Source organism: Podarcis raffonei, chromosome Z (genome assembly GCF_027172205.1).
Source record: "Podarcis raffonei isolate rPodRaf1 chromosome Z, rPodRaf1.pri, whole genome shotgun sequence".
NCBI classification, from domain to species: Eukaryota; Metazoa; Chordata; class Lepidosauria; order Squamata; family Lacertidae; genus Podarcis; species Podarcis raffonei.
Genome location: NC_070621.1, coordinates 51,197,269 through 51,210,258, shown reverse-complemented (window position 1 = coordinate 51,210,258; position 12,990 = coordinate 51,197,269). Strand labels below are relative to the sequence as shown.

Here is a 12,990-nt window from a genome sequence, read left to right as displayed (position 1 = left end):
CGAAGTACCACTGCATAGCTTTTGCTTCTCTCTGTCTCTCTGAGAGGACAAAGAGAGAGATGACATGTTTCTTTGTCCTGATTTATGATTAATAAATCCATAGTTGTAGTATGCTTTCACAAGCCTCACACCTTTTCTGTGTGCGCAGTTCACTCAGCTGATATAGTGTACCCTGGCTTTGAAGCCTGGGTCGCTGATTTACATTGGAGCAGAGGCAGATGGGTCTTCGCAGCAGGATGGCTGGAAGAAGACGACCCAGCTGGGGCGACCCAGCTGGCCTTGCGACCCTCTGCATGCCAACAAGTACAACTAACTTAAAGGAATGCTATTTCTCTTTCTTCTTTCTGAAGTACTTTCCAAAGATGGTGGGTGAGTGGGTGAGTATATATTGGGAAGGGACCCCAAGGGTCATCTAGTCCAACCTGCTACTGAAGGAGGTGAGGACAGGTGACCCCACCTAGGCCCGAAGTCACCCCAGGCCTCAAGACTTCACCCCAGGCCTCAAAACCAAATTTTCCCTTTCTCTCTTCTAAAAATCCACAGCTTCAGCTTTTCTCTGCTCTTCTCTGCTTTCTCACAAGATGCTGCTGCATAGGCAAAACGTTATTTTTATCAGTACAAGAGAGCTTCAAGAAGCTAATGAATAGACTCTATCAATGCCAAGAATAAGCAGGCCTGGGAACTGAGTCTTACCTCATCCAGTTGCAACACATCTTGGACATGCTGAAACGCAAGGCTCCTCAACCCCCTTGGCTTCTCATTCCCCTTTCTTGGGAAGGGCGCCAAGAGTCCCAAGAGTCCAAAGACAGGAGCTTTCTGTTAATGCTCAGGGAAACTCATGAGGCAAGACCCCTGAGGAGGGGGAGAAGGGGGAGGGAACTGGAGGGGAATATATGCTCTGTGCAAATGGCTGTGAACTTGTGCTAAGCTTGTGAGTTATTACGCTTGCTCCTTCTACCAAGGAGTAAAAAGGTAGTAATAAAGCTCTTTCTCTGGATCAACCCTTGAGTGTCTGCTTGACTCCCACTTCCCTGTCCCGGGCGCAATGCTCTTCCCACCCGAAGGCAACGCCTGAAAAGGCTACACTACAAGGCAGGAATTTGCAGGTGTCCCTTACGGGGATCAACCCCACAACCTTTGTGTCTACAGCACAGCTAGATGCTGCACTCTTAAATGGCACTTTGAAGGCTATTTAGGTATGGCTGAGGGATCCACACTTCTCCTGCAGCTGCAAGTTAAGTTATGCCATGAAGCACCCCTTGCCATCCCCTTTTGCTGACTGAGAGCAGAGGAAGTGCTGCCTGAAGTTCTCAGGGTGATTGCACATATGCTAACAACATTTATACCTCCAGGCAAAGGAAAAAACATGAGCCTACTCTGAAGGCTCATAAATGTAGAAAGTGCTTTTCTTTAGAGCACCTCTCTTAACATTGCAAGCTGCTGCAAGTGTCCAAAACTGGTGAGAAGTTGCTGGTTTGTACATATTAATTATTCCTACTTTATTAATCTGAATTACTCAAATGGCTTTTAATAATAATAATAATAATAATAATAATAATAATAATAATTTTTATTTATACCCCACCCTCCCCAGCCAAGGCCGGGCTCAGGGCGGCTAACAAGCAATAATAAAATAAGTTGAATGAATACAACTTAAAAACAAAATTAAAATACAACATTAAAATATTGAAGCATTAAAATATTAAAATGTAGCCTCATCGCAGGACGAGAAAGGAAAAGAAAAAAGAGGGGGAGGGAATCAAATTGGCTCCAAGCCAAAGGCCAGGCGGAACAACTCTGTCTTACAGGCCCTGCGGAAAGAAATCAGATCCTGCAGATCCTGCAGGTCTCATGAGGCAGAGCGTTCCACCAAGCTCCGGAGCCAGAGTTGAAAAGGCCCTGGCTCTGATTGAAGCCAATCTAACTTCCTTAGGGCCCGGGACCACTAGGGTGTTGCTATTTATGGACCTTAAGGTCCTCCATGGGACATTCTGGGAGAGGCGGTCGCGTAGGTACGAGGCTCCTAGGCCGTGAAGGGCTTTAAAGGTCAAAACCAGCACCTTATTATTTTTTTTCTTTAAGGTTTTTCCTTATTATTATTAATGATTATCCTCCTTATTCGCCTTCTCCTTATTCTCCTCCTCCTCGCAGCGTTTCCCTGAGCGCTGCTTCCAAGCTCCCGCCCGACTCCGCTCCCCGACCCTGAGCGACGCGGCCTCAGCATGTGAGCTCCGCGCCTGGTACAGCATGGCTGAGACAGGTAAGCTTGGGGCACTGGCGGTCGGAAATCCAACAGGCGCAGAGCCACCTGCTCGGCCTTTTCCCCGGTGTGGTGGGGGAAATGCCACCTGGCCCAGTTCTCATAATTCCATATCACATAATACGTTTCTAAACTGCAGGACGTATCGTATCAGCTAATTCTTATTTATTGATTTCCAGACTACTGACCCACCTGTTAGGGAAAAGAAATACCATCCTGACCATTCTTATCATTTACTGATGCCCACCTTCCTGTCCCCCATTGGGGACTGATAAAAACGAGAGCGGCTGAGACCAGATGGCAATTCGCAATCCTCACCGGGGTCAGACTAGATGACCCCTGGATTCCTCATCCCTCCGCCCTTCCCCTGCAAGACTCAACGGGAGCTTCTCATTGGAGCTGAGCCACATTGTCCCCTGTGGCGAAGCCCCGCCTCGTCCTCTGGTGCTTGGCGCCCCCTGCTGGCCTACACTGGAAGAGTCCGCGGCCCTTTCCAGGTGGGTCTTGGGCTCCTCCCTCTCCCTGGCCGGCTCCTTCTCTGGAGTATGTCAAGAGCACTGCCTCCCCCTCCAGAGGTGACCTTCTCCTCAGTGGCGAGTGTGGCGCTGGACGATGTGCAGTTCAGGAACTGTGGCCCCCAAAGTAAGGCTTTCTTTTCCACCAACCAGATAGACTGCCTCTGGGCTTGGAGACTCCCCATTCACCATCCCAACATTTCCAAGTCCCCGGAGCTGCGCCCCAGGCAAGCACCCGTGCCTGCCAAGCGCCTGTGTGGCCCCTGTCCGCCATTGTGATGGCACCAAGGACTGTGGCAACAAACAGGGTTGCGGTGAGCGGTTGGAGGGCATTGGGGGCCGGGGGGACGTGGGCACCACCGGAAGTGGGGGAGGGTGGAAAAGGCACCCTGGGACCCCCCCCCTCACCTGCCTTTCTCCCCCAGAGACCTTCCACATGAGCCCCTTCGAGGAGGGCTGGTGTGGGTGGGCAGTGGATGCCAACCAGAACCTCACCTGGGCAAGGAACTGCAGCTCCCAGGCGTCACCGTCCACAGCCCGCCCCACCTGCGACCACACCACGAACAGGCCCAAAGGTGGGTGCCGGCTGCCTCCCATGCAGGAGAGGGCACCTTGGGGCACGAGCAGAGTGCAGCGCCTCCAGGAGCTCACAGAGAACGTTTATACGTGTGTGTGTGTGTGTGTGTGTGTGTGTGCGCAGGCATGATATTGACACAGGGAGAGATCATTGAAACATAGAGATTATTTATAGGCAGAGATATACAAAGATTCACAAAAATTTTAGGGGTATGCACACCCCTGCGTCCCCCCAGAAAAAAGTGCTGTATTTATATGTGTGTGTGTGTGTGTGTACATATATATATATGGTGTATGTGTGTGTGTATATAATATATAATATATACGGATATATGCATCCATAATATATAATATATAATATATACGGATAGATACATCCATAGACAGACGGAAATCAACCATCTTGGGATAAAGGGCGCTCTATATAAAATGTGTGTGTCTTTATAGATGACACAGAATCATAGAATTCTAGAACTGCAGAGTTGGAAGGGACACTTCGGGTCACCTAGGCAGGAATCTTTTGCCCAAATTGGGGCTCGAACCCACAACCCTGAGATTAAGAGGAGAAACCCAGCCAGATGGATGGGGTATAAATTTATTATTATTATTATTATTATTATTGTTGTTGTTGTTGTTGTTGTTGTTGTTGTTGTTGTTGTTGTTATTATTATTATTATTATTATTATTACAGTCTTGTACTCTATCAACTGAGCTGTTTGTTGTTTAGTCGTTTAGTCGTGTCCGACTCTTCGTGACCCCCTGGACCAGAGCATGCCAGGCACTTCTGTCTTCCACTGCCTCCCGCAGTTTGGTCAGACTCATGTTTGTAGCTTCAAAGACACTATCCAACCATCTCGTCCTCTGTCGTCCCCTTCTCCTTGTGCCCTCCATCTTTCCCAACATCAGGGTCTTTTCCAGGGAGTCTTCTCTTCTCATGAGGTGGCAAAAGTATTGGAGCCTCAGCTTCACGATCTGTCCTTCCAGTGAGCACTCAGGGCTGATTTCCTTAAGAATGGATACATTTGATCTTCTTGCAGTCCATGGGACTCTCAAGAGTCTCCTCCAGCACCATAATTCAAAAGCATCAATTCTTCGGCGATCAGCCTTCTTTATGGTCCAGCTCTCACTTCCATACATCACTACTGGGAAAACCATAGCTTTTACTATACGGACCTTTGTTGGCAAGGTGATGTCTCTACTTTTTAAGATGCTGTCTAGGTTTGTCATTGCTTTCCTCCCAAGAAGCAGACGTCTCTTAATTTCGTGGCTGCTGTCACCATCTGCAGTGATCATGGAGCCCAAGAAAGTAAAATCTCTCACTGCCTCCATTTCTTCCCCTTCTATTTGCCAGGAGGTGATGGGACCAGTGGCCATGATCTTCGTTTTTTTGATGTTGAGCTTCAGACCATATTTTGCGCTCTCCTCTTTCACCCTCAATAAAAGGTTCTTTAATTCCTCCTCACTTTCTGCCATCAAGGTTGTGTCATCTGCATATCTGAGGTTGTTGATATTTCTTCCAGCAATCTTAATTCCGGCTAGGGATTCATCCAGCCCAGCCTTTCGCATGATGAATTCTGCATATAAGTTAAATAAACAAGGAGACAAAATACAGCCTTGTCGTACTCCTTTCCCAATTTTGAACCAATCAGTTGTTCCATATCCAGTTCTAACTGTAGCTTCTTGTCCCACATAGAGATTTCTCAGGAGACAGATGAGGTGATCAGGCACTCCCATTTCTTTAAGAACTTGCCATAGTTTGCTGTGGTCGACACAGTCAAAGGCTTTTGCATAGTCAATGAAGCAGAAGTAGATGTCTTTCTGGAACTCTCTAGCTTTCTCCATAATCCAGCGCATGTTTGCAATTTGGTCTCTGGTTCCTCTGCCTCTTCTAAATCCAGCTTGCACTTCTGGGAGTTCTCGGTCCACATACTGCTTGAGCCTTCCTTGTAGAATTTTAAGCATAACCTTGCTAGCATGTGAAATGAGTGCAATTGTGTGGTAGTTGGAGCATTCTTTAGCACTGCCCTTCTTTGGGATTGGGATGTAGACTGATCTTCTCCAATCCTCTGGCCACTGCTGAGTTTTCCAAACTTGCTAGCATATTGAGTGTAGCACCTTAACAGCATCATCTTTTAAAATTTTAAATAGTTCAGCTGGAATACCATCACTTCCACTGGCCTTGTTATTTGCAGTGCTTTCTAAGGCCCATTTGACTTCACTCTCCAGGATGTCTGGCTCAAGGTCAGCAACCACACTACCTGGGGGGTACGAGACATCCATATCTTTCTGGTATAATTCCTCTGTGTATTCTTGCCACCTCTTCTTGATGTCTTCTGCTTCTGTTAGGTCCTTACCACTTTTGTCCTTTATTATAGTAATCTTTGAACGAAATATTCCTTTCATATCTCCAATTTTCTTGAACAGATCTCTGGTTCTTCCCATTCTGTTGTTTTCCTCTATTTCTTTGCATTGCTCGTTTAAGAAGGCCTTCTTGTCTCTCCTTGCTATTTTATGGAAATCTGCATTCAATTTCCTGTATCTTTCTCTATTTCCCTCGCATTTTGCTTGCCTTCTCTCCCCCACTATTTGTAAGGCCTCATTGGACAGCCACTTTGCTTTCTTGCATTTCCTTTTTATTGGGATGGTTTTTGTTGCTGCCTCCTGTATAATGTTGCGAGCCTCCAACCATAGTTCTTCAGGCACTCTGTCCAGCAAATCTAAATCCTTAAACCTGTTCCTCACTTCCACTGTGTATTCATAAGGGATTTGATTTAGATTGTATCTTACCGGCCCAGTGGTTTTTCCTACTTTCTTCAGTTTAAGCTTGAATTTTGCTATAAGAAGCTGATGATCTGAGCCACAGTCAGCTCCAGGTCTTGTTTTTGCTGACTGTATAGAGCTTCTCCATCTTTGGCTGCAGAGAATATAATCAATCTGATTTCGATGCTGCCCATCTGGTGATGTCCACGTGTAGAGTCGTCTCTTGTGTTGTTGGAAAAGCGTGTTTGTGATGACCAGCTTGTTCTCTTGACAGAACTCTATTAGCCTTTGCCCTGCTTCGTTTTGCTCTCCAAGGCCAAACTTGCCAGTTGTTCCTTTTATCTCTTGATTCCCTACTCTAGCATTCCAATCCCCTATAATGAGAAGAACATCCTTCTTTGGTGTCACTTCAATAAGGTGTTGTAAGTCTTCATAGAATTGGTCAATTTCAGTTTCTTCAGCACCAGTAGTTGGTGCATAAACTTGGATTACTGTTATGTTAAAAGGTCTGGCTTGGATTCGTATCGAGATCATTCTATCGTTTTTGAGATTGCATCCCAGTACAGCTTTCGCCACTCTTTTGTTGACTATGAGGGCCACTCCATTTCTTTTACGGGTTTCTTGCCCACAGTAGTAGATGTGATGGTCATCCGAACTGAATTTGCCCATTCCCATCCATTTCAGTTCACTGATTCCCAGGATGTCAATATTTATTCTTGCCATCTCACTTTTGACCACATCCAACTTACCCAGGTTCATGGTTCTTACATTCCAGGTTCCTATGCAATATTTTTCTTTACAGCATTGGACTTTCCTTTCGCTTCCAGGCATATCCGCAACTGAGCGTCCTTTCGGCTTTGGCCCAGCCGCTTCATCAGCTCTGGATCTACTTGTACTTGTCCTCCGCTCTTCCTCAGTAGCTACTATATTACAGTTGAACCTCCAGGGTCAGGAGCACTCTACCTGCCGCCCTGTGATAAGCGCTGGAGTCCCCAGGGCCAGACGCAGCCTACCTTTGTGAATTCCATGCCTGGCCATGAACTATCCGCTTTGCATTCGCAGGACCAGGTCCGGATCGTGGAGCTGCCCGTCGGCGCGCCAACAGACTAGCCCCTTTCTCCCCAGAAGGATACCTGCCTCGCTGGCGGGTTGGACTGGATGACCCTCGGATCCCTTTCTGACTGGGCACGATTTCTCTGGACGCGCCGAAGGCGGACGACACAAAACAAAGGAGAAAAGCGTGGTGTTATTTCCGTAGCCGCTCTCGTCTTCCGTGAAATAAAACGGGATTTCATCCCCCCAAAATGGTGTCGGGGTGTCTGTGCACGAACAGGGCTCAGAGAGTTTGGGACGGAGGCGGGGAGGGGTGGAAACAGCCTGCTCCCGGGGCCGAGGAAGAGATCCGTCTTGGTCCCCGGTTCGTGGGGGACTGGACTGGATGCCTCTTGGGGTCCCGGCTCTATCTTTTGGGTGGAGATTCCTGCATTTCAGGGGTCAAACTAGATGCCCCTGGGGGATCCCATTTTTCCATTTCAGGTTATCCTAATAGATGCTTCTCGGGATCCCATTTCCCCATTTCATTGGCTGCGAAGCCCCCGCGCGGTACGATGCCGCTCCCATCCACCAGGCGTCGCTGCGGGCTGCACTATGCTTCGTCACCCCGCCCTTTCCGACCCGGATATATAACCCTCGGCCGGCAGAAGTGCTCTCCTTTTGCGTCGAGAGCCCGCAGCCATGGTGAGTGCTTAGGGTATGGGTCGGTGGAGCGATCCGTCGCCGTCCGAGGCGGTGGGGCTGGGGGCGCGGGAGACGCCACTCTTTCGTGGGGCGGGGAAACGGAGGCGCCGCGTCTGGGCTCTCTCGGTCTTGGGGGGGGGGTGCGAGCATGCGCAGTACGGGCCGCAGGGATCCAGGCCGCCGGCCAGACATGCCCTCAAAACCAGTCTTTCTCCAGCTGTGAGTCCCCAGATGTTGTTGGATTACAACTCCCATCACCCCTAGCTAGCAAGGCCAGAGCTCAGGGATGATGGGAGTTGTAGTCCAACAACATCTGGGGAAAGCGATCGCTTGGGAAGGAGCCTGGGGAACTGCCTGCCACTGGACTGGGGCGCAGGAGCGGGGCTGGGTGGGTTGCCCTAAGGGAGAAGGGGAGCCCAAGGATGCTCGACTAAATGGGAATAAATTAAAATGGCGATTACTGAAGAGCTGGGGGTGGGTTCATAGAACAGGGGCGGCTAGAAGGGGCCCGAGGGTCATCTAGTGCAGCCCGCCGCCTTGCGAGAATGATCTGCTTAAACATCCGGGCAGATTCAAACCCACGCCCGTTGCCTGCTTTCGCCCCCTCAGGCTCGAGGACCCAAGAAGCACCTGAAACGGGTGGCAGCCCCCAAACACTGGATGCTGGACAAGCTGACGGGAGTCTTTGCAAGTATCTTTTTGTAATTACCTTTTACAAGCCTTTTTAAAAGGGGAGCCTTGCACTTCAGGCGTTAGTTTGCACCCGGGCTTCTTCGTTTTACCTTCTTTATTAAACGCCTTACCCTTAGTTTTTTCCCCTTATTTACTTTTCAATTCCTTGTAGTTGTTTATTAAATCTATAAATTTCTTGTGGTTTCTTATTAAGTCTATAAATTTATATTAAATCTATAAATTCTTTGTGGTTTCTTATTAAATCCCGCCGTTCATCCCAGGATAGTTTATAGCAGAAAAATGCAAAATTAGAACACAATGCATAATAACAAGTTATAGAGAAACTAACACAACATTATAGATCAAAATAACAATATGTAATAAAATAAAGGATCTTGGGGAAGGATAAGTTAGTGAGTCGGTCGAACATTCTGACAAAACAATGAAGGGATGTAAAATAACATCTGGGGAAATGCATGAATAAAACACTAAATAAATAAATAGATTATTGAGCTTCCATGACCAGTGGAAGTCTGTCTATATTTTATAAATAGATTTTAAAAAAAATAATACACATGAAAAAGCTTCCCTAGAGATGGCTGCCTTCAGATATTTTCTCACGGTTGCATCATCATAATAATAATAGCAACAAGGCCAACCAGATTCTGGGAGTTGCAGTTTCAGGCGCTCTAGGTTTGCTGCCCTGTAACCTTCCCTTTTCTTTTTGGGGTTCTAGGCGCCGCGCCCATCGACAGGACCCCACAAGTTGCGCGAGTGCCTCCCGCTCGTGATTTTCCTCCGCAACCGGCTCAAATATGCCCTGACGGGCGACGAGGTCAAGAAGATCTGCATGCAGCGCTTTGTCAAGATTGATGGCAAGGTTCGCACCGACATCACCTACCCGGCGGGCTTCATGGGTGAGGCCCTAGGTTTCTAGTAGCGGGGTTTGAAATGCTCGATTTCCAGAGGTGGGACATTCTGCAGGGTGGAAAACTGGGTTTACATGACAGTTGCACCACACTGGCATCCCACTGTAACGACCGCCCTCTCTCCCCGCAGACGTGATCAGCATCGAGAAGACGGGCGAGCACTTCCGCCTGGTTTATGACACCAAGGGGCGCTTTGCCGTGCACCGCATTAGCCCCGAGGAGGCCAAGGTGAGAATTGGGGGACTCGATTTGAATCCTTTTCTTACCGAAAGACTCAGCCTTGCTGGCTTAAGATGGACAACCAGAGGAAGGAATGATCAGTGCTTGGAGTGCTTTTGTGATTTAAATCCCTCATGAGTTAGACCAGATTCAAATCCCGTTTTTACAGAAAGACTCGCCTTTTTGGTATCCTCTTAATCAGGCTTCCTCAACTTCTGCCCTCCAGATGTTTTTGGCCTACAACTCCCATGATCACTAGATAGCAGGACCAGTGGTCAGGGGATGGGAATTGTAGTCTCAAAAACATCTAGAGGGGCAAGGTTGAGGGAGCCTTTTCTTAATATTGACAAAAGGGCAGATTTCTCCCATTCCTCCCGGCAGTACAAGCTGTGCAAGGTGCGCCGTATCCTGGTGGGCACCAAGGGCACCCCCCGCCTGGTGACGCACGACGCCCGCACCATCCGCTACCCGGACCCCCTGGTCAAGGTCAACGACACCGTCCAGGTCGACCTGCAGACGGGCAAGATCACCGACTTCATCAAGTTTGACACAGGTAGCGGTTCCTCTGAGCGCGTTGAGAGCGCCGGAATCCTTCCCCAATGGGGGGAGACTACCTCTGGCCCTGGAGGCTCCTTTCCAGAGCACCCATATTTTTTGAAGCAGTTTTATTTTATTATTTCCATATACATGCATATGTATGTCTATCTATCTATCTAATCTGTCCCCCCTGCCAGTCCCAATTCCGCCTCGCAGGACCATTGTTGCCCAGGCACCTTCTGACCCTTTCCCTCCCTCTTCTCTCTGACAGGCAACCTCTGCATGGTGACGGGGGGTGCCAACTTGGGGCGCATCGGGGTAATCACCAACCGCGAGAGGCACCCCGGTTCCTTTGACGTGGTCCACGTCAAGGACACCAATGGCAACAGCTTCGCCACCAGACTCTCCAACATCTTCGTCATTGGCAAGGTGGGCACTGGCCATATTATTTCCATTTTTGAAATTATTTTAATTCATTCTCTCCTCTGCATTTTTTTATTAAAAAATTATATTTCCATTTTAAAATATTCTTACTTTTATTATTCTCCTGTTGTTTTATTTTTCAAGGATTTGTTTCCACAGCTATTCCAAATAAATCACCACCCAATTGATTCAGTTCAGTGCCATTTCTGTTCTTGCATGTAATTCTTTTTTGTTTTTTTAAGCAAGTACAGTGGTACCTCGCAAGACGAATGCCTCGCAAGACGAGAAACGCGCAAGACGAAAGAGTTTTCCATTTTTTGAGTCGTTCCGCAAGACGAATTTCCCTATGGGCTTGCTTCGCAAGACGAAACGTCTTGCGAGTTTGTTTCCTTTTTCTTAAAGCCACTAAGCCGTTAATAGCCGCTAAGCCGCTAATAGCTGTGCTTCGCAAGACGAAAAGACTGCAAGACGAAGAGACTCGCGGAACGGATTAATTTCGTCTTGCGAGGCACCACTGTATACTGTAATGCAAGGATATTTGTGAGGCATGACCTGATATTAACGGGGGGAATGTGATGCGACACCAAGGAGAACCAACTTCATCAAAATAAAAAAAATCCTTCCAGTAGCACCTTAGAGACCAACTAAGTTACTTTTTTTAATTTTGTTTTGAATACGGCAGACCAACACAGCTACCTACCTGTAACTACGATTTCATCAAGTTTGGGGTTCTCCTGAGCACGTTAAGAGTGCACTGAGCTGGAGTCCCTTTGGGGCGTGAAATTTGGATTTGGTTTAAATTGCACTCAGTTTGTTTCAATGAGAGTGCAGGTTGAAAAAGATTGGGCTAATCAATCCAGTAATAATAATAAGTGCCTCTTATCGCTCCTTCCAGGGCAACAAGCCATGGATCTCGCTGCCTCGCGGGAAAGGCATCCGCCTCACTATCGCCGAGGAGCGAGACAAGCGGCTGGCGGCCAAACAGAGCAGCGGATGAAGACATGTGTGGAGGAATGAGGAAAGCAGAATTATTTTTCGCCAATAAAAGCATCTTGCAACGTGGCTCTGGGGCTCCTCTTCTCTTGAGTGGCTTTATTCTTATTTCCGCCTGGAAACATTTGGAGCCAGCTCCTACTTGGCCCTTGGAAAAATAATTTCAATTATTAATACAATAACGGTTACAGTTATTACAATAACGGTGGCAGGTACTATTACAAAAATAATTGCATACAATAATGATTGCCATTATTATCGCAATAATGATCGCCGTTAGTACTACAATGATGGTTGCCATTATTGCAATAATTGCAGTTATTATTACAATAACTATTGCAGTTATTGCAACAATGAATGCAGTTATTGCAATAATGATTGCAGCTATTATCGCAAATAACGGTTGCAGTTTTTACAGTAACAAATGTAATTATTTGTTGTCGTTTAGTCATGTCCGACTCTTCGTGACCCCATGCACGGCAGGCACTCCTGTCTTCCACTGCCTCCCGCAGTTTGGTCAAAATGCAGTTATTAGCAGCCAACAAAAAGGCCTTTTGAGTCACAGGAAAGGGAGCTGAATATCAAGTGACAGCTCCGGGGGTGGCCCTTAAAGAGAGAGGAATATCAAGTGACAGCCGCCGATGCCTTTTGGAGGGACTCCTTGCTCTGATCTAAATCCGAACCCGAGACCAAAATATAAGTGGCAGGCTAAATATAAGTGGCATTTCCAGGGCATTTCTCCTGACTAGCTGACTCTGCCTATTCTATGCTGCAGTTCCTGCATTTCAGCGGGTTGGGATAGATGAACCTTGGGTCCCATCTCTGCCCATCATGGTGAGTTATTGCTTTCTTACTGTTAAGAAGGAAGGAATAATAAAGCCATACAATACTAAGAAGAAGAAAGGAGCAGTAAGAAGAAAGCATTATTATTATTATTGCTTTTTTCTTAATAATAATAAAAGCAATAATAATAATGCTTTCTTATTGCTTCCTTCTTGACAATAAGAAAGCAATAATAAGAAAAAAAGCAGTAATAAGAAAGCAATAAATGTTATTGCTTATTAAGAAAGCAATAATAGGAAGAAAATGTAAAGGGCTCTTAAAGCCCTCCATGGCCTAGGACCCTCGTACCTACGGGACCGCCTCTCCTGGTATGCCCCACGGAGGACCTTAAGGTCCATATCTAGCAACACCCTAGAGGTCCCGGGGCCCTAAGGAAGTTAATTAGCCTCAACCAGAGCCAGGGCCTTCTCAACACTGGCTCCAGCCTGGTGGAATGCTCTGATCTCTTTCCGCAGGGCCTGGCTTTTGGCTCAGAATCAGTTTGATTCCCTCCCCCTTTTTCTTTTTCCTTTCTCCCCCTATGATG

At 47.3% G+C, this 12,990-nt stretch overlaps 2 protein-coding genes across 2 annotated transcripts; both read left to right on the top strand.

Moving 5' to 3' along the window:
* Window positions 1-230: 230 nt before the first annotated feature.
* On the top strand, window positions 231-7,617 carry LOC128406524 (apical endosomal glycoprotein-like). The gene is made up of 6 exons (XM_053373986.1): window positions 231-377; window positions 2,440-2,757; window positions 2,836-2,902; window positions 3,201-3,350; window positions 3,799-3,938; window positions 7,174-7,617. Exons 2-5 carry the CDS (start codon window positions 2,593-2,595, stop codon window positions 3,813-3,815), a joined length of 399 nt encoding a protein of 132 aa, XP_053229961.1. The 5' UTR covers window positions 231-377; window positions 2,440-2,592; the 3' UTR covers window positions 3,816-3,938; window positions 7,174-7,617.
* A 144-nt stretch (window positions 7,618-7,761) lies between these two features.
* On the top strand, window positions 7,762-11,690 carry LOC128406523 (40S ribosomal protein S4). The gene is made up of 7 exons (XM_053373985.1): window positions 7,762-7,848; window positions 8,458-8,535; window positions 9,257-9,437; window positions 9,580-9,677; window positions 10,050-10,221; window positions 10,477-10,634; window positions 11,524-11,690. The coding sequence occupies exons 1-7, from the start codon at window positions 7,846-7,848 to the stop codon at window positions 11,623-11,625; spliced, it is 792 nt and encodes a 263-aa protein (XP_053229960.1). The 5' UTR covers window positions 7,762-7,845; the 3' UTR covers window positions 11,626-11,690.
* Window positions 11,691-12,990: the final 1,300 nt, after the last annotated feature.